Source organism: Coregonus clupeaformis, chromosome 18 (assembly GCF_020615455.1).
Source record: "Coregonus clupeaformis isolate EN_2021a chromosome 18, ASM2061545v1, whole genome shotgun sequence".
In the NCBI taxonomy this organism is placed as follows: Eukaryota; Metazoa; Chordata; class Actinopteri; order Salmoniformes; family Salmonidae; genus Coregonus; species Coregonus clupeaformis.
The window spans coordinates 32,684,111-32,707,217 of NC_059209.1; the positions used below are offsets into that span (position 1 = coordinate 32,684,111).

General features: G+C 42.3%; 2 protein-coding genes across 2 annotated transcripts; one reads left to right on the forward strand and one right to left on the reverse strand.

The window, feature by feature from the left end:
• Nucleotides 1–9,358: 9,358 nt before the first annotated feature.
• Nucleotides 9,359–10,257, reverse strand: LOC121583159 (lipoxygenase homology domain-containing protein 1). The gene is made up of 3 exons (XM_041899362.2): nt 10,178–10,257; nt 9,923–10,094; nt 9,359–9,691 (listed from the first exon to the last, which is right to left on the reverse strand). The coding sequence occupies exons 2-3, from the start codon at nt 10,056–10,058 to the stop codon at nt 9,489–9,491; spliced, it is 339 nt and encodes a 112-aa protein (XP_041755296.2). The 5' UTR covers nt 10,059–10,094; nt 10,178–10,257; the 3' UTR covers nt 9,359–9,488.
• A 7,589-nt stretch (nt 10,258–17,846) lies between these two features.
• LOC121583160 (60S ribosomal protein L37) lies at nt 17,847–22,628 on the forward strand. The gene is made up of 4 exons (XM_041899364.1): nt 17,847–17,951; nt 18,443–18,578; nt 18,938–19,022; nt 22,522–22,628. Exons 1-4 carry the CDS (start codon nt 17,949–17,951, stop codon nt 22,589–22,591), a joined length of 294 nt encoding a protein of 97 aa, XP_041755298.1. The 5' UTR covers nt 17,847–17,948; the 3' UTR covers nt 22,592–22,628.
• The last annotated feature ends 479 nt before the right edge of the window (nt 22,629–23,107 follow it).

Here is a 23,107-nt window from a genome sequence, read left to right on the forward strand (position 1 = left end):
GAGTGAATACAATGTAATTATTTTCTAACATATACCAGTACCTTATTGCCTACAGAACAAGCACGTGATTTATACAGTACATAGCAAACAACCTCCATTGTGTTTCGGTTCCCTTTTTTTCAATCTCAGTTGCTCCCGTTTTTCGATATAGGAATACAGCTGGTGTTCCGGGGAGTTATCCAACTAGTAAGCCTTTGTTCTGTGTTCTAGAATGTGTAAGATGGGCCCCCATGATGGTAGTCTTATGGTATTGCTAGAACAACTGTAAACTATTCAGTGATGGAAGCCGTTTTCCCTATATCGTGCATGAATCATGTTGGTGTAGTTCACTTGAAAGAGGGTTAAAGGGAGAAAAAGCCATTTGTTTAAAAATACCAAACAATTATTCTTAGTATTTGGATTTATTTGATTTGTTTTTAGTCCTTTCTTCATTTTGATTTTCTTTCTATCAATTTGTTTTGAGCACTCATGCCAAGTCCTCGTCCATTTTTTACAATTTTGAAGAAATTGCTGCAATGCTGCAGAAAACATTTATTGTTGCAATAATCTAGTTTTGTTTTGTAAATGCACTATATGGGGATGCCTGAAATAGATTTGGTGGTGTGGGGTCTCCTTGTTCTAGCTTAGCTTGTGTTCGGTTACACGTATCTTCATGCTTCCTTGTGTACTCTTGGAGGTTGACTTGACTGTGTGTTGCGTTTTTTATTTTCCTTTGTCCAAACCCTCCATCCAAAAAAACTACAGACAGACAAGGAAGGTTGCTACTTCACATAGGATGCTGTGAGTTGAAATGCCTTAAGTATTTAACAATCTTTTGTGGAGGCATATTTAATGTATTTTTTCCTCATGATTCCGCAATTGAATCAATCTATTTATTTAGAAATAACACAAAATGTTGCAGGGGAAAATACCTCATTATGCATAGGTTGGTGGGGATGCTTTGCATGCAAGTTGTGTTTTTCAGAAGAAGAAAAATAGTCATTTGGAAGGGTGACTAGATGTTATGGGTGCTGTCTATAGCCAACGTGGTGCTGTTTATCTTGATTCCATTCCATTCAATGTAATTTAGAAGATTCCCACACTCTGCTTTAATCTAGTGGACAGACTGACTAGGTGCAAATGTTTTAGCATGTAAACCTCCGTCATTGCACTCCTAGCATGGCTAAACCCCTCGCTGGCATAGAGGAAACATGATACTTTTATTTTTCATATTTATCCCTGATCATTACCCGTTTCACAGTTTGTTTTCATTTTGTTTTGTTTGACCTCGTTTGTATATGTCACCATATTATATCTGGATATTCGGTGTCTCCATTCAGTGTACGTTTCTCTGTCCAGCTATGTTAACTCTTCCCATATGAATTAATAACTGCATTATTGGGTACTTTGTATTGCTGGCAAATGCTGTGTTTGTGTGGTTAGGTTTGGGAGGTGGCTAACATGATAAACTTGAGCTATTGATCTTATGTTTTCCTGATGTGATACTCTAGGTAGTAGTTTTATACCTGGGTATAATAAGCCAACCACCTGTTTTCTGTGTGCGTTTTCTTAATAATAATAACAATGTATTAATCCTACATATATCTAATTGGAATGAAGCTGACTGGTCTTATTTTCATTTTTCCTGCTGTCACTGGCCTGACCCCATGTCTACTTCTTGGTCAGGTCACATGGTCAGGGAAAAACTCCTGGCCTTACGGTTGTCACTAGTTACCACAGCCACAAAGTCAAATTGGCTATATCGTAAAAATTCATGAAAACAAAAATTTGCTTTTTGGTCTTAATTTAAGGTTAGGCATAAGGTTAGCAGTGTGGTCCGGGTTAGGGTTAGAATCACATTTTAAAAGATAAATTGTAGAAACTGAAAAAAAGTATCCGCACACTTCCAGTCAGATGCAAATTTATTTTTATTATAGCTGAGCTTTCGGTCAGTCGACCTTCATCAGAGCATGAGAAATTGTAGAAGTAGGCAGAGTTTCTGACTTTGGATGTGGTAAATAGTGACAACCTGGCCTTACCTCTGTCCTCCACAGACTGTATACTGGGTTGTTACTGCAGAGGAAAACTGGACAGTAGCCATAGTATAATAACTCAAGCTGGTGAAGGGGAATGAACAGTAGAATCCTAAAGCACAAGCTTTCTAATGCATGTATCCTTCTCAGGTTTTCATATGTGTACATGGGCGTAGCTGTAGACATGTTTAATATGAGGCTGTACCTTCTTGAATATTACAGATATGTTTCTTTGCTGCTGATAAACTGTTGATTAAACTAACCTGCCAGTGATTTAAAGGGAAGTGGCCATCTTTGTACAACACACTGCTGTTTTGCTGTAACCTCGCAATGTTTTATGAGCTGGAGTATTTTATAGACACTAGAAATATGTATCAATAATATGAAAAGCAATAGCTACATTATAAGGAAAAATAACATGGATCAGTGAATGTTGTGGAAAATCTTTAGATTCACTTTTGGTGGATTTTGTACTGTATTTATTACTAATGATGATGCAAGAAGTTGCATAGCTTAACCCAAACTGTTCTGTCTCCTCTTTTATTTATTGTCTGATTGTATATGATCTTTTTCTATGTGTTTTTCAAATAAACTCCCTAAAATGCTGAAAAGACCTGGTTAAGGATTATTACATTTTTCTAGTAAATAACTTAACACAAGAACTGGTACTAAACGTTTATAAACACATAAAGCAATGATAAAATCATATATATATATTAATAAGCACTGGCAATTAGCACTGCCAGTTAGGCTAGATGGACATACAGGGCCTGTACATGTAAAAAGTGGTGTTTCCAGTCCAGCATGAGTGAATTCAATTACATATGAATACGCTTCCAAGTATAATTTGTTTCTACATAGTAACCTTCACCTCCGTTTATGTTCTTCACATAAAGTTGAATATTCAAACATACAAACATGTTTTCAGATTGAAAAGTATGTTGCTGTTTTATTAATTTTGTAGCAAATTTCCTGCTATTCTACACATTTTGCCATGAGGCTGAGAGAACATTCAGCAGTTTTAAAGCTAATTTCCCATATATATATACAGTGGGGAGAACAAGTATTTCATACACTGCCGATTTTGCAGGTTTTCCTACTTACAAAGCATGTAGAGGTCTCTAATTTTTATCATAGGTACACTTCAACTGTAAGAGACGGAATCTAAAACAAAAATCCAGAAAATCACACTGTATGATTTTTAAGTAATTAATTTGCATTTTATTGCATGACATAAGTATTTGATACATCAGAAAAGCAGAACTTAATATTTGGTACAGAAACCTTTGTTAGGTCTTGACCAGGTTTGCACACACTGCAGCAGGGATTTTGGCCCACTCCTCCATACAGACCTTCTCCAGATCCTTCAGGTTTCGGGGCTGTAGCTGGGCAATACAGACTTTCAGCTCCCTCCAAAGATGTTCTATTGGGTTCAGGTCTGGAGACTGGCTAGGCCACTCCAGGACCTTGAGATGCTTCTTATGGAGCCACTCCTTAGTTGCCCTGGCTGTGTGTTTCAGGTCGTTGTCATGCTGGAAGACCCAGTCACAACCCATCTTCAATGCTCTTACTGAGGGAATGAGGTTGTTGGCCAAGATCTCGCGATACATGGCCCCATCCATCCTCCCCTCAATACGGTGCAGTCGTCCTGTCCCCTTTGCAGAAAAGCATCCCCAAAGAATGATGTTTCCACCTCCATGCTTCACGGTTGGGATGGTGTTCTTGGGGTTGTACTCATCCTTCTTCTTCCTCCAAACACGGCGAGTGGAGTTTAGACCAAAAAGCTCTATTTTTGTCTCATCAGACCACATGACCTTCTCCCATTCCTCCTCTGGATCATCCAGATGGTCATTGGCAAACTTCAGACGGGCCTGGACATGCGCTGGCTTGAGCAGAGGGACCTTGCGTGCGCTGCAGGATTTTAATCCATGACGGCGTGGTGTGTTACTAATGGTTTTCTTTGAGACTGTGGTCCCAGCTCTCTTCAGGTCATTGACCAGGTCCTGCCGTGTAGTTCTGGGCTGATCCCTCACCTTCCTCATGATCATTGATGCCCCACGAGGTGAGATCTTGCATGGAGCCCCAGACCGAGGGTGATTGACCGTCAACTTCTTCCATTTTCTAATAATTGCGCCAACAGTTGTTGCCTTCTCACCAAGCTGCTTGCCTATTGTCATGTAGCCCATCCCAGCCTTGTGCAGGTCTACAATTGTATCCCTGATGTCCTTACACAGCTCTCTGGTCTTGACCATTGTGGAGAGGTTGGAGTCTGTTTGATTGAGTGTGTGGACAGGTGTCTTTTATACAGGTAACGAGTTCAAACAGGTGCAGTTAATACAGGTAATGAGTGGAGAACAGGAGGGCTTCTTAAAGAAAAACTAACAGGTCTGTGAGAGCCGGAATTCATACTGGTTGGTAGGTGATCAAATACTTATGTCATGCAATAAAATGCAAATTAATTACTTAAAAATCATACAATGTGATTTTCTAGATTTTTGTTTTAGATTCCGTCTCTCACAGTTGAAGTGTACCTATGATAAAAATTACAGACCTCTACATGTTTTGTAAGTAGGAAAACCTGCAAAATCGGCAGTGTATCAAATACTTGTTCTCCCCACTGTTTATATACATATATAATTTTTTATCATAGCTTATGACATGTCATATGCTTGTTCCACAACTCCTACTTTAAGGGCATGCCTTCCGGAATCCCCGTTGGAGCCATACAGTTGAAGTCGGAAATGTACATACACTTAGGTTGGAGTCATTACAACTCGTTTTTTAACCACTTCACACATTTCTTGTTAACAAACTATAGCCTTTAAACAGCTTGGAAAATTATGTCATGGCTTTAGAAGCTTCTGATAGGCTAATTGACATCATTTGAGTCAATTGGAGTTGTACCTGTGGATGTATTTCAAGGCCTACCTTCAAACTCAGTGCCTCTTTGCTTGACATCATGGGAAAATCAAAAGAAATCAGCCAAGACCTCAGAAAAAAAATTTGAGACCTCCACAAGTCTGTTCCATCCTTCGTAGCAATTTCCAAACGCCTGAAGGTACCATGTTCATCTGTACAAACAATAGTACGCAAGTATAAACACCATGGGACCACGCAGCCGCCATACCGCTCAGGAAGGAGACGCGTTCTATCTCCTAGAGATGAAAGTACTTTGGTGCGAAAAGTGCAAATCAATCCCAGAACAACAGCAAAGGACCTTGTGAAGATGCTGGAGGAAACAGGTACCAAAGTATCTATATCCACAGTAAAACGAGTCCTATATCGACACAACCTGAAAGGCCGCTCAGCAAGGAAGAAGCCACTGCTCCAAAAACGCCATAGAAAAGCCAGACTACGGTTTTCAACTGCACATGGGGACAAATAATCTAGTTTTGTTTTGTAAATGCACTATATGGGGATGCCTGAAATAGATTTGGTGGTGTGGCGTCTCCTTGTTCTAGCTTAGCTTGTGTTAGGTTACACGTATCTTCATGCTTCCTTGTGTACTCTTGGAGGTTGACTTGACTGTACCAAAGTACAGTCAAAGTATCTATATCCACAGTAAAACGAGTCCTATATCGACACAACCTGAAAGGCCACTCAGCAAGGAAGAAGCCACTGCTCCAAAACCGCCATAAAAAAGCCAGACTACGGTTTGCAACTGCACATGGGGACAAAGATCGTACTTTTTGGAGAAATATCCTCTGGTCTGATGAAACAAAAATAGAACTGTTTGGCCATAATGACCATCGTTAAGTTTGGAGGAAAAAGAGGGTTGCTTGCAAGCCGAAGAACACCATCCCAACCGTGAAGCACGGGGGTGGCAGCATCATGCTGTGGGGGTGCTTTGCTGCAGGATGGACTGGTGCACTTCACAAAATAGATGGCATCATGAGGAAGGAAAATTATGTGGATATATTGAAGCAACATCTCAAGACATCAGTCAGGAAGTTAAAGCTTGGTCGCAAATGGGACTTCCAAATGGACAATGACCCCAAGCATACTTCCAAAGTTGTGGCAAAATGGCTTAAGGACAACAAAGTCAAGGTATTGGAGTGGCCATCACAAAGCCCTGACCTCAATCCTATAGAAAAGTTGTGGGCAGAACTGAAAAAGCGCGTGCAAGCAAGGAGGCCTACAAACCTGATTCAGTTACACCAGCTCTGTCAGGAGGAATGGGCCAAAATTCATCCAACTTATTGTGGGAAGCTTGTGGAAGGCTACCCGAAACATTTGACCCAAGTTAACTATTTAAAGGCAATGCTACCAAATACTAATTGAGTGTATGTAAACTTCTGACCCACTGGGAATGTGATGAAAGAAATAAAAGCTTAAATAAATCATTCTCTCTACTATTATTCTGACATTTCACATTCTTAAAATAAAGTGGTGATCCTAACTGACCTAAGACAGGGAATTTAAACTAGGATTAAATGTTAGGAATTGTGAAAAACTGAGTTTAAATGTATTTGGCTAAGATGTATGTAAACTTCAGACTTCAACTGTATATGGTGATTCAAATCGAAGGCTTGATGAGGAGATGATTAGTTGAATGAAGTGTGTGAGTGCTATGGCAAAAACTAAAATGTGCACCCCTATGGGTCCCCAGGACCAGGATTGAGAAACACTGTGCTAGAGGGATCTGGGTATCACATTGGAAGAAAGGCAGGTATGAACAGGAACAGAAACAGAAGCATGATGACATGAGTCTAGACATGATGAGAGTCCATTTTGAGAAAAATAGCTTCTGTCCTTGATCCCCAGAAGTTTTCACTCACTTGTTTCCCAGTTCCTTCTCTGTCACCACAACCTCCAGGACATGCCAGAAGGCCTCACCCATCCCCTTCGCAGGTTGACGTCTGTTGTCATGAATCTTGTCCTGGAGGCCGAACTGAGCGATTTCCGCTAGATAGGCCAGCTGCAAAGGCAAAATTGGATATATCATAACAATTCTCAAAAACAAACATTTACTTTTTGGTCTTAATTTCAAATTAGGGTTAGGCATTAGTGGTTAGGCATTAGTGTTAGCAGTGTGGGTTAGGTTTAGGTTTAAAATCTGATTTTATGACTTTGTGTCTGTGCCAGCTTGTGACCACTCTGCAGAGCTGCCTCCAGGGCAAGTTTCACGACAATAAATGCCAACCTACTCCCCTTCTTGCTTACTGTGCCCCACGGGCTACGCAGATGCCAGCTATGTCACCCATATGCTTGGAAGACAACTCAAATGCATCTGTGGCTCCACTAAAAAGAGACAACCACAAGAGATAAGTCGATATTACCCCTGCCTTCTTTGATATCTGTAAAAGAAGGCACTGTATGGACTTAACTTTCCTGAAATTAATGACTTGCTAAAAACAGATCAAGAGAAAAAGGTAGAATGCCAGAGCACTTGAAAGAGAAGAGAGTATTCTTTAGCGGCACCAATAACAAGAGAATGGCTTGAAGTATACCAAAGAAACCTATTTTTCTTTGAAGTATTCTCCAGCACAAACTACTTTGAACATCCCTTCTTTCCTTCCAGCACGATCCACACATTATCCTAGGTGTCTGCATCATCTGTGTTAGCTGTTGTAGTGGCAATTTCTTATTCTGGAGAAAGAATAAAAAATACAGCCTCGTATAAATTCCAACTTTATTTATTCAGAACATCAGTGCCTGCCATGTAAAAAAAGTAAGAAATGGATCTACAACCCCTAACCTAGATGTTAGGTGTGAGGATTGATAGGAAAAGTAAACTGACCTGGTAGACTACATTCATTTATATGGTGATATTAATTTAAATGGTATCAATTAATCTAATATAGTGGCCATCCACTTATCTTTGTCACGACTTCCTCCGAAGCTGCCTCCTCTCCTTGTTCGGGCAGGCTTCGGCATTCGTCATCACCGGCCTTCTAGCCACTGCCGCTCCTCATCTCATCATTCCATTTGTTTTGTCTTGTTTATTACACACACCTGGTTCATATCCCCTCATCAGTACCTGTATAAGTGTTCCCTCTGCCCCCTTGTCTTTGTGTGTGATTGTTTATTGTGGAGGTTTGTTTAGCTCTGTGAAGCACCTTGTATTTTGTTTCGCCGGGATATTTCACCCGTGTGCCTTGTTGTTTCCCAGTGCGCACTGGAGTGTTTGACGCATTGCTGCATACCGCTGTGTTTTCGGAATAAACCCTTTTATTCTGTGATTTACCTTCCTGCGCCTGACTCCTTCAAAATCACTCACCACAATCATAGAACAAACTTCTATTTCTCTGGAGTTTTCTTGGCTCAATAGTCTACATCAGGGTCAGAGACTAACTCGTTGGTCATGTCAGAGACCATATACAGTCAATGAACTAAGCAGACCAAACCCAGCTGCTAATGCACTGGTGCCAATGGGAGAGCCACCCTGTTAAAAAAAGTAAGACAATTCTTGTTCAATGGTAAACGGTCTGAGTGGTTGTGGATATAGATACTTTTGTACCTGTTTCCTCCAGCATCTTCACAAGGTCCTTTGCTGTTGTTCTGGGATTGATTTGCACTTTTCACACCAAAGTATGTTCATCTCTAGGAGACAGAACACGTCTCCTTCCTGAGCGGTATGACGGCTGTGTGTTACCATGGTGTTTATACTTGCGTACTATTGTTTGAACAGATGAACGTGGTACCTTCAGGCGTTTGGAAATTGCTCCCAAGGATGAACCAGACTTGTGGAGGTCTACCATTTTTTTCTGAGGTCTTGGCTGATTTATTTTGATTTTCCCAAGATGTCAAGCAAAGAGGCACTGAGTTTGAAGGTAGGCCTTGAAATACATCCACAGGTGCACCTCCAATTGACTCAAATAATGTAAATTAGCCTGTCAGAAGCTTCTAAAGCCATGACATAATTTTCTGGAATTTTCCAAGCTGTTTAAAGGCACAGTCAACATAGTGTATGTAAACTTCTGACCCACTGGAATTGTGATACAGTGAATTATAAGTGAAATAATCTGTACGTAAACAATTGTTGGAAAAATTACTTGTGTCATGCACAAAGTAGATGTCCTAACCGACTTGCCAAAACTATAGTTTGTTAAAAAGAAATTTGTGGAGTGGTTGAAAAACGAGTTTTAATGACTCCAACCTAAGTGTATGTAAAATTCCGACTTCAACTGTAGGTATTCCTCTTGTCCAGATTGGATAGGGCAGTGTGCAGTGTGATGGCGATTGCATCGTCTGTGAATCTATTGGGGGCGGTAAGCAAATTGAAGTGGGTCTAGGGTGACAGGTAAGGTAGAGGTGATATGATCCTTGACTAGTCTCTCAAAGCACTTCATGATGACAGAAGTGCTTGCTACGGGGCGATAGTCATTTAGTTCAGTTACCTTTGCTTTCTTGGGTACATTTCATGTTGCATTCAGGTTAGTTGACAACCAAATCTAAATCAAAACTAGACATTGAACTGACATCTGTGCCCAGTGGGACATCTTCATTCATCCAAAATGTTTGGTCATTTCATCACTAGCCTACATCAGGGTCAGAGGTGAACTCATTGGTCTTGTCACTGAAGTCCAGGGTGTCATTGTTGGCACAGGCCAGCTCTCTCATGATCTGCCCGTCGTCTGCATTCTTGGCCAGCCAGTGGTCACATGGGCAAAGGAAATTCTGGTCCATGGTCTCATCTCTCACATCAATGTACTCCAGGTGCCAACGCGGGGCAGGACCTGAGAGAAACACAGGTTAGAATGGATTATCTGCTTGCCACTACACCAATCATCACCAATCAGCCACTTCAAGACTTAGTTTTGTTTTTCCCTTGCTGGAGATCCTGTGTACAGAACTGCAGTTGCCAATAAATAAATATATCATAATTGACAAAGATGCCACTGTTACACCGCCATCACCGTCATCACCGTTAGTGATGACACAAAGCGACATGAAAACCTGCTCCTTACCCTTGTTGTCGTGCCACACGCGGATCTTGGACAGCTGTCCCAGGCTGAGGTTGTCTGGGAAGCGGAACATGTCTTTCGACTTCCGCTCAAACTTGTTCCTGCTACCGGCCTCCTTCACTGTCCCCGTAATCCCCATACACTATCGGGAACACGTTGGCATCAGTGCCCACGCCTGGAACAAAGGGGAGATTAAAGGTAGAACTAGGGGGTGCCTGGTGGGTGCAGGAGTTTTTCCCATGTGGAGTTTTAACCCACCTCTGATGTCGCTTGTCTGGACCTGGATGATGTACAGTGGGGGAAAAAAGTATTTAGTCAGCCACCAATTGTGCAAGTTCCCCCACTTAAAAAGATGAGGAGACCCATGGGGCGGCGCGCACAATTGGCCCAGCGTCGTCCAGGGTAGGGGAGGGATTTGGCCGGCAGGGGATGTAGCTCAGTTGGTAGAGCATGGCGTTTGCAACGCCAGGGTTGTGGGTTCGATAAAATAATGTATGCACTAACTGTAAGTCGCTCTGGATAAGAGCGTCTGCTAAATGACTAAAATGTAAATGTAATGAGAGAGGCCTGTAATTTTCATCATAGGTACACGTCAACTATGACAGACAAATTGAGAAAAAAAAATCCAGAAAATCACATTGTAGGATTTTTTATGAATTTATTTGCAAATTATGGTGGAAAATAAGTATTTGGTCACCTACAAACAAGCAAGATTTCTGGCTCTCACAGACCTGTAACTTCTTCTTTAAGAGGTTCCTCTGTCCTCCACTCGTTACCTGTATTAATGGCACCTGTTTGAACTTGTTATCAGTATAAAAGACACCTGTCCACAACCTCAAACAGTCACACTCCAAACTCCACAATGGCCAAGACCAAAGAGCTGTCAAAGGAACCAGAAACAAAATTGTAGACCTGCACCAGGCTGGGAAGACTGAATCTGCAATAGGTAAGCAGCTTGGTTTGAAGAAATCAACTGTGGGAGCAATTATTATGAAATGGAATACATACAAGACCACTGATAATCTCCCTCGATCTGTGGCTCCACGCAAGATCTCACCCCGTGGGGTCAAAATGATCACAAGAACGGTGAGCAAAAATCCCAGAACCACATGGGGGGACCTAGTGAATGACCTGCAGAGAGCTGGGACCAAAGTAACAAAGCCTACCATCAGTAACACACTACGCCGCCAGGGACTCAAATCCTGCAGTGCCAGACGTGTCCCCCTGCTTAAGCCAGTACATGTCCAGGCCCGTCTGAAGTTTCCTAGAGTGCATTTGGATGATCCAGAAGAGGATTGGGAGAATGTCATATGGTCAGATGAAACCAAAATAGAACTTTTTGGTAAAAACTCAACTTGTCGTGTTTGGAGGACAAAGAATGCTGAGTTGCATCCAAAGAACACCATACCTACTGTGAAGCATGGGGGTGGAAACATCATGCATTGGGGCTGTTTTTCTGCAAAGGGACCAGGACGACTGATCCGTGTAAAGGAAAGAATGAATGGGGCCATGTATCGTGAGATTTTGAGTGAAAACCTCCTTCCATCAGCAAGGGCATTGAAGATGAAACATGGCTGGGTCTTTCAGCATGACAATGATCCCAAACACACCGCCCAGGCAACGAAGGAGTGGCTTCGTAAGAAGCATTTCAAGGTCCTGGAGTGGCCTAGCCAGTCTCCAGATCTCAACCCCATAGAAAATCTTTGGAGGGAGTTGAAAGTCCGTGTTGCCCAGCGACAGCCCCAAAACATCACTGCTCTAGAGGAGATCTGCATGGAGGAATGGGCCAAAATACCAGCAACAGTGTGTGAAAACCTTGTGAAGACTTACAGAAAACGTTTGACCTGTGTCATTGCCAACAAAGGGTATATAACAAAGTATTGAGTAACTTTTGTTATTGACCAAATACTTATTTTCCACCATAATTTGCAAATAAATTCATTAAAAATCCTACAATGTGATTTTCAGGATTTTTTTTTCTCATTTTGTCTGTCATAGTTGACGTGTACCTATGATGAAAATTACAGGCCTCTCTCATCTTTTTAAGTGGGAGAACTTGCACAATTGGTGGCTGACTAAATACTTTTTTTCCCCCCTGTAGGTGGTCCTCTCCACCTCGCCACCAATAGGACAAATATACCACCAAATTATTATTATTATCTCATCCACCACCGCTGCCAGCTCACAGATCTTAGTCCTTTTGGACCCTTTGGTGTTCGACAGCCAGTTCTCATAGGTAAACACAGGCTACACATCAGGATGTAGGGGACACAATATCCCATACATCCCAGACATTTACATTGATATTTTAGTCAATTAGTAGACTCTCAGAGCAACTTACAGTAACTGTTGTGAGATAAGGAGGCTGCAAATGAACACGTAAAGATACAGTATAAGTATGGTAAGTTTGAGTCCCAACCCTGTCAAGGAACCAGTCGGGGCGACTGCCAGAGCCGTCGATGCAAACCCTGATCTTCTTCAGAGAAGCGATGTCATCTATCTCCAGGTTAAATGTGCCGTCTTGATCTCTCTCAAACCTTGGGGGAGGGATACATGGCTGAAAACTCAAATTGCATCTGTAAGTCGCTCTGGATAAGAGCATCTGCTAAATGACTAAAATGTAAACACCATAGGCACTCTATTGAATGACAGTATGATGTCACCTGTCCTTGTTCTTGGACGGCAGCAGCATCTCCTCTATGCTCCCATTAGCTCCAAACACAGATGGGAAGATGTTGCTATGTGTCCTGGGTGTTGCTTGTGATGACCTTGGCAACATAGATGATCTGGAGGGGAAACACACGTCTATGTATCCTGTATTGAAGTCCCATTGAGATAGTAGAATCTCTTTCAAGGAAGTCCTCACCATGAAGGAGCATCACAAGCACAAGTATACAAATTGAAAGCACCTCTCAGTCATATAGTGGTATTTAGTGTCTTATTGCCCTAACAAACTCACCTTCCGGATTATGTTTGTGTCTAGTACGTTGAACAGTGTCCTGGTGAGACCATTGCCTCTGTCCTTGGCCAACAAGCATTTACATTGGAAGATGTACTTGATGCCTTTGGTCGGCACGGCAACCGACAGCTCATCCACCAACCAACAGCTCTCTGGGGTGACGCCGTTATGACCCAGCTGTGGGAGAGAGAAAGCGAGAGAGTGAGAGTGAGAGGTAGACAATCACAAAAGCCGTTAAACTATTAAATTCATATATCAGCTTTATTCTTAGCTTAATCCTAACCCTACATGGGTAATGAACAGCTCATGTACTTCCTGCATGATAAGCCTAGTGAGTAGGGTCCCCATCCTCACCTCCACCCTCTTGATCTCTCCCACTTCAGTTCCATAACACTGGAAGTTCTAGATGGTCCCTGCAGAGAAGCTCTTCTTCCTCTGTCGTGGTAATTCTTCTAATCAAAACTGTATTAATAATTACTGCAGTAATGGAGCGTTAACGGTCACCAAATGGTGTAGAGTTAAGGCCCAAATAAGCAGGGTTGGGTTACAACTCTTTATAGTCTTTCTGAGTCCTCGTGACAAAGAACAGATTCGTGAAATTATACAAAGGTACATTATGCTCTCATGCAACATACAGCAAAATTTACATTTGGCCAAATATCTGTCTCTAGTCATTTACTACTTGTTTATACAGAAATACTAATGTTAACATATAACACTAGGTCCTTCCCTTAATTTATGAAGCCCAGTATTCATTAATAACCTGGAGGGAGGGTTCTCCTCACCCTGGCAGACAGACCAGCATTTCACACAGACACTAATCATGGAATGGAATGTGGTCTTATCACCAAGCCATCACTCAATCAGTTGCCAGCCCAAGCTTCAGTGGCTCCTCTCAGTTCACACAGACATTGTGAAAGTACTAATATAGGAATACATTCAAATATAAAAGTAATGTGATTAACATAATGATGTAATTCTACCACACCTCTCAGGTAGGTCCAGCCACGGAAAAGTGTAAACGGTATCCTTGGGACGTCCCAACTCTGACTTCACCCCATTGAAGTAAGAGTTAAGGTTAGGGTTAGGGTAAGGGTAGGGGTTACGGTTAGGGTTTAGGGTAGGGACGTCCTAAGGATTCCGGATAGCACTAACTGTCCAGTCACAGCCGCTCCGTCTCGATGTCGTTGGGTCCCTTTACATCCCGACTGTGAAACAACCTGAGATATACACTGGTACTGTACCTTGACGTAGTAGGTTCTCACAATGCGCTTGTCCTCCTTCTTCTTGGAGAGCCAACACTCACACAGGAACATACACCTCCTCTGTTTCCATGTCCACCACCTCTACCTGGTCCAGGTACCAGTCGGCTCCCATCCAGTCTGAGTTGTCGTGACGGATACGGATCTTAAACACCTGGCCAAGATCCACCACCTCGATGGAGAACTTATTCACCAGGGTTAGGGTTAGGATTAGGGTTAGAGGAAAGGGACCCATGTAGTAAAGTAAAATCAACCTGACTGCTCTTATTCACTATGATGGACTGAGAGGCTTTAGGGAATTCAGAAACAGACACACTTTACATGAATTAGTTAACCTCATGAAATTACACGGTTTTAGCACATACTGTACTGTCTTTGGTTTTAGTACTCCATGAAACTACACGGTAAACTACATTGTATCTTTGCAACTTCATGTAAAGTGTGACCAAATAATAACACACATACTGCCCCTCTTTCAAAGTTGTTGCTGTTGCTCTGACTTGCATTCCCGTGTCTCCCAGGTCTCTGTAGATGGTGAGAAACACGATTTCGTCAGTCCCTCCTCCGTACATGTCACCCATTCTGACAACGCAGTGAACCGCCGGCACCGGCAGGATGGGGCCAGAGCCGCACAGACTCCTGGGTAGAGCAGACTGCAGGGGGGCTGGGGCAGCCTTCTCCTGCTGTTGTTCCCCACCTGAAACAGCCACTAACCTCATAAACAATTACTACCACTGGGTTGTCACCTGACCAGACGAGAAAGCCCCTGTGAAAATCGAGAACATGCCAGAAAATTCCGTCACCCTCCCACTGCTTTGGTAAACACCTGAGGGATGCGGCTGGTGAAATGTAACCACTCTCAAATTCATAGACAGAGCTATGGATGCAAGGACTGACCATCCATGATATAAACATTATAGTTTTAATGTTTTGAGACAATACAGTGTTTGTTTACAATTACTTCGTTTACAAACAATGGAGTGAAACAAGCTTATATTATGGGTTCTGATGGGGGTAAAACAGCTGAACAAGAGACATTTAGGTTATAATAAGAGTCAACAGGTAGATCATTAATTTATTATGACTCCCTGATGACATGACTCCCTGATGACTATTGACTACTATAAAAATATAATAATAATATGCCATTTAGCAGACGCTTTTATCCAAAGCGACTTACAGTCATGCGTGCATACATTTTTGTGTATGGGTGGTCCCAGGGATCGAACCCACTACCTTGGCGTTACAAGCGCCGTGCTCTACCAGCTGAGCTACAGAGGACCACATTACCTCCTAAATCGTTACATCAACTTCCATGTAGTCCTGAGACAGATCCATAAAGACAGAAGTAAACTAATGCTAGGCACAAGCATGGGAGATGAAAATTATACTGTAAATGTCTCGTCCATTTTCTGGACAGAGTTGTGGCAGTAGCCTCGACAGACCGCTAGCGGTCGCTGTTGTTCCTGTCTCTCGAGGCTAAGTTGGCAGCTGGCATGAATGCTGATTGGCTGAAATCTGTGATATATTTAAGCAATAAGGCACGAGGGGGTGTGGTATAGACGTCCAGACTACGGAAGAAAGATAGCGGAAGCGGACGATGAAGTGGATTCTGAATCTAATGGCGGTAGAATCAAGGAGAATTGTAGTATTGTCCAAAAGAATGGAAAACGGAGCAAAGTAGTATACAGTGATGAGAATGTCCCTTCGTATCTAGTAGGAGTACGGTTTGTTAATGAGGAGCAGCTGAGCAGAGTACCAATCTTGAGGAATCCATTTGAGATATCCAAACTGGTGGAGAGAGTGCTGGGTAAAGTGAAGGCTGTGAAGATTACGAGAGGCGGGCTTGTTTAGATTTTTTGTGCTTCTGCGGATCAGAAGGAACATGCGTTGCATCTCACCCGATTTGATACGTTTGAAATGTCGTGTGTGTCTCTTCGGAACAGGGCACCCCTCAAGGGGGTTAAATCTGGGGTCTAGTGGGAAGTCGATTTTGAAGAGATTAAAAATATATCTGGAGTGATTGATGCATGTCGGATGAATCGTCTGGTGATTGGTGAAAAAGTGAAGAGTCTATCTGTTCTTTTGTTTTTTGATATGGAGTCTCTCCCTACTCAAGTGCAGTTGGGGTATATAAACTACAGATTCAGAGCATTTATCCCAAGACCAATGTAGTGTGATCATTGTAAAGCTTTTGGTCATGTTTCAAGTGTTTGCAGAAGGGAGAAGCCGAGATGTCCAAGTTGTGGAAAATATCATATCATGTGTTTTAAAAGTGAGGAAAATGTGACATGTTGCAATTGTGGTGGGAACCATGAAGCTACATCTTTCGATTGCCAGACAAGAGTGAAAGAGAACGAGGTGGCCAAAGTCAGGGCTGTCCAGAGCATTTCATATGCAGCAGTTGTTAAAAGGGTTGAGGGTATGAATGGTGCTCCTGAAGAGTCCATGGTGGTGGATAGGCCTTCATTGCAGGCTGCAGGGGTTGCCTTTCACCAGCAGGACCCTTATATTTTAAAGGTTAAGAAGGTGGACTTTGTGGCCTTTATAGCTATGGTGATTAATGGCACTGCCAAGGTGGAGAGAAGGTCCAGGAAGATAGATATCATTGTGGATGCGGCGGAGTGGTTCCTGGGACTGAAAGATTTCTCGGCGGAGGAGTTACATGGAATATTGTCACAAGCCGTACCACCCTCTCAGGCCCTAGAGCCTCATAAGGGAGATATGGAGATTTTAAATAAGGAAGAAGTGGGAGTTTTGTTTTGTTTCTGTCAATGTACTATTTTTATTTGGGTAGATTAAGTTAGGTTACCTATCACATATGGATTTTATTTTTACCTTATTTTGGTTTTTCAACCAAAATACACGACAATACACCTTTTTGGGTTGTAGTCCGCCATAACACCCACAGAAGAAGAAAAGGTGTGGTATATGGCCAATATACCACGTCTAAGGGCTGTTCTTATGCACAACGCGGAGTGCCTGGATACAGCCCTTAGCCGTGGTATATTGGCCATATACCACAAACCCCCGAGGTGCCTTATTGCTATTATTTATTTAACTAGGCAAGTCAGTTAAGAACAAATTCTTATTTACAATGATGGCCTACACTGGCCAAACCCGGACAATTGTGCGCCGCCCTATGAGACTCCCAATCACAGCTGGTTGTGATACAGCCTGGAATCGAACCAGGGGGTCTGTAGTAATAATAATAATTTGCCATTTAGCAGACGCTTTTATCCAAAGCAATTTACAGTCATGTGTGCATACATTTTTACATATGGGTGGTCCCAGGGATCGAACCCACTACCCTGACGTTACAAGTGCCATGCTCTACCAATTGAGCTACTTGACACCTCAAGCACTGAGATGCAGTGCCTTAGACCACTGCGCCACTCGGGAGCCCACAACTGGCTACAAACGTAATTAGATCAGTAAAAATAAATGTTTTGTCATACCCGTGGTATACGGTCTCATATACCACGGCTTTCAGCCAATCAGCATTCAGGGATCAAACCACCCGGTTTATAACAGACCACATACCATGGGTATGACAAAACACTTATTGTTATATTGCTCGAATTACGTTGGTAGCCAGTTTATAATACAATACAACTTGTATTACAGTATATTCTACTTATATTTAAGTATTAATTTAGTGACTTCAAGTGCTAGTGAAAGGAACACATATTGGCTGCTCTTGTGTCGCTACAGCATACCAGAGTGCTGCACCGGAATAAGTACGCACTGAATTTACTGCAACACATAACCCTTTTCCGGCCTCTATCGTGTCAACTTCGGCAAGAAGATGGTAAGCTCGGACGCAGTGTACCCTGAAAATCTGAAATCATCCGCTTTAATGAACGTTCACATGTATCATCTAAATTGTTGTTGTGAAGATGAAAGCAATGCATTTTCACAGACCCCAGTATTTGACGGTTTTGGTTTCATAATCGGTACAAACCCGATGAATTAACTAACGTAACAAGCACTTAACGTTAGTTACCGTGTGTCCCAAACGCTAACAAATAATGTTAAATCAGCCTCTCAAATTGGCTGCTATTATTTTTGGTCCCCATAAAGGAAACGATTTTGACAATAGCATTCATTAGCATGCCCATGTCATCCTGCAAAAAAGGGAAAGTAGCTAGTGTAGTTTTATCTGGTGGAAGCAGCTAGCATCATGTAACATTAGCCTTCTAGCATGTAGTTAAAGTATACAGCCATAGTATGTCATGTATTGTTTTGAATAACTGTCAATTCTAATTGGTCACCATAAATATGTTTTCACCTGTTTCACAGACGAAGGGAACGTCATCATTTGGTAAACGTCGCAACAAGACGCACGCCCTGTGTCGTCGGTGCGGCTCAAAGGCATACCACCTCCAGAAGTCCTCCTGCGGAAAGTGTGGTTACCCCGAAAAGCGCAAGAGAAAGTGTGAGTGCTGTTGACTTGGTAGATAGTTTTGTTGTTTTTGATCAGTCAGTGCAGTCCATTCATGTTACCAATAGGGACCATCATCAGTGACACTAGCTAGATGGGTGAATGCTGCAGGTAATCCTACCAGGGATCTTACCAGAGCACAACCTGTCAGAAGTTTCCAGTGATGCATATGTCCAACAAGCTGAAATATTCCGGATGTCCTTGCACGCAGAAGTTACTTTTTGCACTTCCAGACTTTTGTTTTGGTGGGGTTTGGTGAAGCTGACCTTGTTGTCACACTGATGTATGTGTCTGTATAGCAGTTTTGCTCTTAATCGATTCTAGCAAACATGCTCATCCTTTCGCTCTTGCAGATAATTGGAGTGCCAAGGCCAAGAGACGCAACACCACCGGGTCTGGTCGTATCAGACACCTGAGGGTTGTATACCGCAGATTCAGGTGAGTCCAACATCCTCCCTGCATTGAATTTCAGGGCTGGTTTGCATAATACATCATGTGCAAACAGAAGAAAAATGTTTCCTATGGAATACAAAGATGAGCTGTTCTTTAGGCAGGATTATGTATCTCCATTTCTCGCTTCTTTTTGTGTGTGTTGAATGTGAAATTGGTATTGTTTTTAACTGCAGATAAGCACTTGATTTGCCCCCCATTTCTGACCTGCGGAATCAGTTGAGACAAATGTTTTCTGTCCTTAATTGGCCCTATGTAATGTAACAGATGTGATATCCCTTGCTAGTTTTGCTAAAGTGGATTAGGTTGTTCTGCACAGATGCATTTCAGTGCTTGGTTGAACCCTCTCAGTTTTGTTGACGTTGAGATAATAGGCATGATTGTTCATATGATACACAATTGGAGTTGGTGACTTTTAGGTAAACTACTCATCAAATGTGTTTTTCTGCATTATGAATGATGTGTCACTGCAGTGAGTGACTTAAGTGCTTGCTGACAAAACATTTGACTTTTTGATATCGTGAATGCTAAATTGGAAGGCTTATTTCGCTTACCTGGCATGAGTAGATATTGTTGCTATGTATGTTGCTGGTGAAAGACCAGTCTCATATCACATACTCAGACCTAAGACTTGATGTTAGATTCATTTCAAATTTTGTCACGTGCACAAGTACAGTAAAATGCCTTCGTTGCAAGCTCTTTCCCAACAATGCACTAATCAATATCAGTAGTAAAAATATTATACTATAAAGCAAATAGAACAAAAACACACAAGAAATAGAAATAAGAACACGAGAATGTAAGTAAGCTATATACAGGGTCAGTGCCAATACCAGATGTACAATGTGCAGGGATACTGAATTGGTGAGTAGCTATCACATTGCTTGTATAATCCTCCTATGAGCAGTTTTAACCCATACAGAAGTTGAACGTTCCAGGTTATTTCCGATTTGGATATTATAGTCCCATGTAGCTCAGTTGGTAGATCATGGCGTTTGCAACGCCAGGGTTGTGGGTTCGATTCCCACGGGGGACCAGTATGGGACAAAAGTATGAAAATGTATGCACTCACTACTGTAAGTCGCTCTGGATAAGAGCGTCTGCTAAATGGCTAAAATGTAAAATATTGGTCTGGAGTTGGACACTGCTTTATAACACATCCAGAAGATTGTAAAGGTGCAGAGTAGGCTTGTATCATATGGAAAGGAAAATAGCAATATTCTGCGGCGTCTTCCTAGCAGGTGGTACGTGTTCGTAGATGGATGGGGTTACCTACCTGTAAAACCTTTGAGACCCAGTAAGGGCCACTATATAAATGTACACTGAACAAAAATATAAACGCAACAATTTAAAAGATTTTACTGAGTTACAGTTCATATAAGGAAATCAGTCAATTGAAATAAATTCATTAGGCCCTAATCTATGGAGTTCACATGACTGGGAATACAGATGCGCATCTGTTGGTCACAGATGCCTTAAAAAAAGGTAGGGGCGTGGATCTGAAAACCAGTCAGTATCTGGTGTGACCACCGTTTGCCTCATGCAGTGCGGCACATCTGCTTCACATAGAGTTGATCAGGCTGTTGATTGTGGCCTGTGGAATGTTGTCCCACTCCTCTTCAATGGCTGTGCGAAGTGCCTGGATATTAGCGGGAACTGGAACATGCGGTCGTTCAGCATCAATCCAGAGCATCCCAAACATGCTCAATGGGTGACTTGTCTGGTGAGTATGTAGGCCATGGAAGAACTGGGACATTTTCAGCTTCCAGGAATTGTTTACAGATTCTTGTGACATGGGGCCGTGCATTATCATGCTGAAACATGAGGTGATGGCGGCGGATGAATGGCATGACAATGGGCCTCAGGATCTCATCACAGTATCTCTGTGCATTCAAATTGCCATCGAAAAAATGCAATTGTGTTAGTTGTCCGTAGCTTATGCCTGCCCATAACATAACCCCACCGCCACCATGGGGCACTCTGTTCACAACGTTGACATCAGCAAACCGCTCGCCCACACGACACCATACACGCTGTCTGCCATCTGCCCGGTACAGTTGAAACCGGGATTCATCTGTGAAGCGCACACTTCTCCAGCGTGCCAGTGGCCATCGACGGTGAGGATGACGAGCATGCAGATGAGCTAACCTGAGACGTTTTTTGACAGTTTGTGCAGAAATTCTTCGGTTATGTAAACAGTTTCATCTGCTGTCCGGGTGGCTGGTCTCAAGACAATCCCGCAGGTGAAGAAGCGGGATGTGGAGGTCCTGGGCTGGCGTGGTTGTGAGGCTGGTAGGACATACTGCCAAATACTCTAAAACAACGTTGGATGCGGCTTATGGTAGAGAAAAACATTAAGTTCTCTGGCAACAGCTCTGGACATTCCTTCAGTCAGCATGCCAATTGCACGCTTCCTCAACTTGAGACATCTGTGGCATTATGTTGTAACAAAACTGCACATTTTAGTGTGGCCTTTTCTTGTCCCCAGCACAAGGTGCACCTGTGTAATGATCATGCTGTTTAATCAAATCAAATTTCATTTGTCACATACACGTGTTTAGCAGATGTTATTGCGGGTGTAGCGAAATGCTTGTTCTTCTAGCTCCGACAGTGCAGTAATATCTAACAAGTAATATCTAACAATTTCACAACATATACCCAATACACACAAATCTAGTAAGGAATGGAATTTAAGAATATATACATATATGGACAAGCAATGACAGAGCGGCATGGACTAAGATACAGTAGAATATTATAGAATAGAATGCAGTATATACATATGAGATGAGTAGTGCAAGATATGTAAACATTATTCAAGTGACTAGTGTTCCATTTCTTAAAGTGGCCAGTGATTTCAATAGGCAGCAGCAGCCTCTAATGTGCTAGTGATGGCTATTTAACAGTCTGATGGCCTTGAGATAGAAGCTGGTTTTAATTATCTCGGTCCCAGCTTTGATGCACCTGTACTGACCTCGCCTTCTGGATGATAGCGGGTGAACAGGCAGTGGCTTGGGTGGTTGTTGTCCTTGATGATCTTTTTGGCCTTCCTGTGACATCGGGTGCTGTAGGTGTCTTGGAGGGCTGGTAGTTTGCCCCCGGTAATGCGTTCGGAAGACCGCACCACCCTCTGGAGAGCCCTGCGGTTGTGGGCGGTGCAGTTGCCGTACCAGGCGGTGATACAGCCCGACAGGATGCTCTCAATTGTGCATCTGTAAAAATATCAACTTCTTGATATGCCGCACCTGTCAGGTGGATGGATTATCTTGGCAAAGGAGAAATGCTCACTAACAGGAATGTAAATACATTTGTGCACAAAATGAGCTAAATAAGCTTTTTTGTGCATATGGAAATGTTCTGGGATCTTTTATTTCAGCTAATGAAACATGGGACCAACACTACATGTTGCGTTTTATATATTTTTGTTCAGTATAGTTTACAATTCATTGTCATCCTTCCTCAATGTGTTTTCTCTGGTCTTTTCCAGGAATGGATTCCGTGAGGGAACTGTCCCCAAGCCCAAGAGAGCAGCAGTGGCTGCCTCCACCTCTTCCTAGGCTCTGAGTCTGAAATAAAGTCACCATAAAATTACAACTTCATGGCCTCTCGTCCTCTTCTTTGGTCAGTTATAAGTTATACAATGAAGATAAGCAACATTGAAATGTTATCTCTGACAATAACCCTAGCAGCAACCAGTAAGTCATAGGACATTCCGTTGTATCACTAGAACTTGTTTGATGGAAGGGTTTTCCTGCAACCAGCAGAGGGACTCATTTCTCCATGATTCATATATATATATATACAGGTAAAAGTCAGTAAATTAGAATATTTTGAAAAACTTGATTTATTTCAGTAATTGCATTCAAAAGGTGTAACTTGTACATTATATTTATTCATTGCACACAGACTGATGCATTCAAATGTTTATTTCATTTAATTTTGATGATTTGAAGTGGCAACAAATGAAAATCCAAAATTCCGTGTGTCACAAAATTAGAATATTGTGTAAGGGTTACATTTTGAAGACACCTGGTGCCACAAACTAATCAGCTGATTAACTCAAAACACCTGCA

Coding starts and splice junctions, on each gene's coding strand:
- LOC121583159 (XM_041899362.2), bottom strand. CDS start 10,058: ATGGGGATTACGGGGACAGTGAAGGAGGCCGGTAGCAGGAACAAGTTT. Junction 9,692..9,922: donor CGTGTGGCACGACAACAAGG/GTAAGGAGCAGG, acceptor TGTTTCTCTCAG/GTCCTGCCCCGCGTTGGCAC.
- LOC121583160 (XM_041899364.1), top strand. Junction 18,579..18,937: donor CGAAAAGCGCAAGAGAAAGT/GTGAGTGCTGTT, acceptor TCGCTCTTGCAG/ATAATTGGAGTGCCAAGGCC. Junction 19,023..22,521: donor GTTGTATACCGCAGATTCAG/GTGAGTCCAACA, acceptor GGTCTTTTCCAG/GAATGGATTCCGTGAGGGAA.